At 57.0% G+C, this 4,144-nt stretch overlaps 2 protein-coding genes across 2 annotated transcripts in view; one reads left to right on the top strand and one right to left on the bottom strand.

Moving 5' to 3' along the window:
- Positions 1 to 1,212, top strand: part of NECAB3 (N-terminal EF-hand calcium binding protein 3) — a 29,733-nt gene extending 28,521 nt beyond the window's left edge. Inside the window, exon 14 of the mRNA XM_008634351.2 lies at positions 42 to 1,212. The gene's annotated coding sequence lies outside the window, so the exon portion shown is untranslated. The remainder of the gene's footprint in view (positions 1 to 41) is intronic.
- CBFA2T2 (CBFA2/RUNX1 translocation partner 2) overlaps positions 965 to 4,144 on the bottom strand; it is a 58,913-nt gene continuing 55,733 nt past the window's right edge. Inside the window, exon 13 of the mRNA XM_017735124.1 lies at positions 965 to 3,521. Within this exon, the coding sequence (XP_017590613.1) occupies positions 3,234 to 3,521 (288 nt within the window). The 3' untranslated portion in view covers positions 965 to 3,233. The remainder of the gene's footprint in view (positions 3,522 to 4,144) is intronic.

Below are 4,144 nucleotides of genomic sequence, written 5' to 3' on the forward strand. Positions count from 1 at the left end.
TGAGCTGTGAGAGGAGAAGACACAGCGCTGCCTGCTGCCAGCTCAGCTGGGCACTGCCAGATCCCAGCCCAGGGCAGGCTCGGGAGCCAAATCACAACTGCCCCTCCCAGGGCCGGGGGAGCAGAGCCTGTCCCTGTTCTCATGGGGACCCATCCTCCAAACGCCCAATTATTGACCTGATTCTCAAACCCCGCTGCTGCCCCTGGCCAAAGCCATGACTTGCTGTGATCACGGGGCAGCAGAAGCAGCTCCAGCCCCGTGCAGGGGCAGCTGCTGGGCCCAGGGCCACAATCCTGCCCCTGGGAATGACATCCAAGGGATCCCAGGATGTGCTGGAGCCACGGCAGGACGGTGGGCCATCAGTAAGGGACGAGCTGTGCCAGGGCACAACCAGGGGGGTTACAGAGGCCACCCGGGGCAGCCACAGAGGCAGAGCTGCAGCAGGCACTGGTTTGGGACTCCTGAGCTGCCTCCCCAGCTCCATGTGGGGTTCACTCCTCGGTTTTGGGTTTCTTCACCACCAGATTAATGTTTGCAGCAGCCTGGAGACCAAAATCCTCAGGTGAAGCCACAGCGTGTGCAGGGGGCATCCCCGGGGGCACAGGGCCGGCAGTGGCAGCCAGCTGTGCCAGCACATGGGGCTGCAGTGACAGCCAGCTGTGCCAGCACCCTGCAGGCTGCTCTGTGCTCTTATTAAAAAAACACTTATAAAAAGCTCAGGAAACAACACATTGAACTATAAACTCAAAGACATCCAACAGCACTGAAGCTAGGGCTGAACTCCAGCTCTGCCTGCACTGCTCCCAGGCTTTGCCCACAGCATCACCACCACAGGGGAGGCAATTTTTGTCCCTAAAAGTCCCCTGGCCAAGGCCAAAGCCACGGTGTGGCAGAGTTCCCCAAAAACCTCTGAGCACTGCTGAAAACCTCTGCCCCTTCCCAGAGAGAAGGGGGAGCTGGAGGATGAATATAGTCTTTTTATTGACTACTTTTGAGTAGAACAAACTAAATACATCTGTAACAGTTTGGGTTCCTTTATACAGGACATTAAATAAGTTATGCACAGGAATGAAGTAACAAATTTCTATTACAGAATTAAATGTCAAAAAAAAAAATAGAAACCTCAACCCAATGTCTTCCCACACCCCAAGTTCACATTTATCATTCCATGTTTAAAAAAAAAAAAAAACAACCCAACAACAACAAAAAAAAGAAGCAATCATTCTAATCATGACTGTTAGTATTTCATTCATTTACACCGGGGTTAATTTTAATACACGGCCATCAACGTCACATGAGAATTATGGAAGACAATCTATTTACAAGCAAGTCCTTCCAGCCCTGCCCTGCTTCCCCTTCCCACCCCACCTTGCCACTGTCACCAAGGACCCACAGCACGAGGAGGGGCTGCAGGTGAGGAGGGGACGTCACAAGCATGTGGGATTGACCTGAGGCTGCTCCAACTGTGTCCCTGTCCCCTTAGGGCAGGAAATCCCTTCCTAAGGCCCTGGGGTGAACACCCCTAGGACGGGCTGCTGCAGGTCAGGGTGGCTCCAGTGCCACCCCCACTGGGAGCTGCCTCAAGCTGGGCTCCAGCACCGATTCCTAGGGACACAGGGGACACATCCCCAGGGCCACTGGAGCTGTCTGCAACACCAGGAGACCTCGTGGCTTTTTAATAAAACCTTGCAGACAGGGAATCACCAGCTCTATTCCACAACAGCAGCTTCCCAAGGAGCCTTCCCAAGGGGCCAGGGCTGGAGCAGCAGGTCCCCTGCTCACCCCCAGCAGCGCCGTGACGACTCGTTACAGCTCTGTTATTCCAACTGAAAAAGTGATCAAAAATAATTTGGGAATTACTCACCTCACTGGGCTGCAGCCCAGCATCACACACACACAGTCAGGGAAACACAGCTCTGCTGAAGAGATGGATTTCTAGAGCTCCTGTGTGTGGCTGTGGGAGTTGGGAGCAGCTCCTGGAGGGCACGTCCCCCCCGTCCCAGGGGCTGTGCCACTGCCACCCTCTGTGCCACAGCCCTGCTGCAGGGCTGTGCTGAGCACAGCCTGCACTGCCCTGAGTCCCTGCAGTCCCTCCTTCCACAGCACAGCAGGGGCTCTGCTGTGGATGGATCTCCCCAGGCTGTGCCCGCAGCCCCACGGAACCTCGCTCCGAGCCGGTGTCTTTGGGACAATCTCTGAAGGTGGAGGCACAGCCCTGGGCACCTCTGGCTGCAGCACCGCAGGAACCCCCTGGGGCTGGGGTAAGGATGGACACAGGACACCCAGTGCTGCCTTTCTTTTACCACTTTGGCCAAGTGTGTGTGGAGAGCGCCGGCTGTAAATAACCCCTCGCACCAGTGAGGGTCCCTGGGCTCAAAAACAACAGCAGCAACTCCCAAACCAGCAGCTTCCAGGCAGTGAAAAAACCAAACACTTTCTGCACAGCAAAACAACAGCCCCCAGGTGGAAAGGGCACCTGCACCCAGCCCAGCTCTGCTCTGCACGTGTTCCCCCGCACAGGCCCCACCCAGGAAACACCAACTGTCTGTCTCACCACAGAGCAGGATGAAATCCAGGCCATCCAGCAGTACCTCCCTGCCACTGCCACTTGTCTTAGAGCAGACAAATCCTCTCCTCCCTCTCTGCAACCCTCAGCTGCCAGCCTGGAGGCAGAAGTGGGCTCAGCTTTTGCCATTGCACAGAGGATGAAATGCTCCTGCTGGGAAATTGGCTCTGGTCTGTTCACAGCAACAGCCAGCTAGGCACGGCCACCTGAGGCACAGCTGTCTGGGATGAATCAAAACCCGATGGATGTTATGGAGAAAAGGTGGCTGAAGGAGGCAGTGGTGGCTCTGACACCCTGGGGAGCGAGCCTGAGCATGCCACAAGGACAGGGCTCCCTGCTTGGGCACCACACTCTCAGCATCTCCAGCATGTGCCAGTGCCCTTCCCTGAATCCAGGTCCCCTGAGCAGGTGCCCAGTGTCCCCCAGGCCCTGACGACACTCTGGTGTCCCCCTGAGAGGAGCAGAGAGATGCTGCAGGTGAGGCTCACCCCAGTTCACGAGCCATAAAGGAAAAGGAAGGACGAGAGGGCAAAGCTGGAGTGTCGGCGCTCCGAGGAGGCAGCATGATTGTGACAAATATGCCAAGTGATAACAGTTGCTGTGGGGCGTTTTTCAGCTTAAAAAAACCCAGGGAACTCATCCAGGGGAGTGAAGCAAACCCTCCCTCCTAGAGTCCGTTCGTGTCTATGGCTGTCACGGATGCCGGGGTGGAGGAGCGCGAGGTGGTCGCCGAGGTCTTCTCGAGGGCCGGGCTGGGGATGCCATCGAGGCTCTTGGCTGCTGCTGCCACCCGGCCCGTGGGCAGGGCCAGGGGCTTGCTCTGGCCGTGCAGGCCTTGCCCACAGATGCGGTGGTGCCTCTCCCAGTCCTTGTGCTGGCAGAAGGAGCCGCAGTACCGGGCGATGTTGCAGCCGCTGCACGTCTCGCTGGCCTTGCGGCCGCAGTTCCAGCAGCTCTGCAAGACCAAAGACACCGCGCTTGAAAGGGGTTTAGTTTTCCTAAGAGCTGCAGGATGGTGCTGACTCAGCTCTGGAGGGGACTGTTCATCCCCTCAGGCCCAGATTTGGGAATATTAAAATGAGCAATCCATTAATTCCTGCTCTTTCCCAGCTCTTTGCCAACGGTTCTAACCCCCACTGCTCTTTGCCCACAGCCGCTGTCACACTGCTCCAGGCACATCCTCTCCCCTAGACCCACCCGAATGAAGAGGAAACAGCAGGCATGGACTGAAAAACACGCTGCAGATGCTGCTATTGGGCCTTTTTATTTCCTGTTTTAAGCAGCTCTGTTTTGGTCTCGCTCCCAGCCAAGCACTCTCTGCGGGGATCACGGCGCGCTGCACAGACACCATTTGCTCCGCACCCTGCCTCGCTGCACAAGAGGTTGGAGTAGGCCAATTTGGAAAAGCAAATGCTCATTTGAAAGCCTCCCAGACAGGTGGAAGCACTGCCAGAGCCCGAGCTTCAATCTGGAAGCGGAGCAAAGCCCCTCTGGCCGCTGGGAGAGGTGTCAGCTGGTGGCTCCCCGCGTGCCACCGCTTCCCTCGGAGCGCGGGGCAAGGGGCCAAAGCCCGGGCGG

Source organism: Corvus brachyrhynchos, unplaced genomic scaffold (genome assembly GCF_000691975.1).
Source record: "Corvus brachyrhynchos isolate BGI_N302 unplaced genomic scaffold, ASM69197v1 scaffold125, whole genome shotgun sequence".
NCBI classification, from domain to species: domain Eukaryota; kingdom Metazoa; phylum Chordata; class Aves; order Passeriformes; family Corvidae; genus Corvus; species Corvus brachyrhynchos.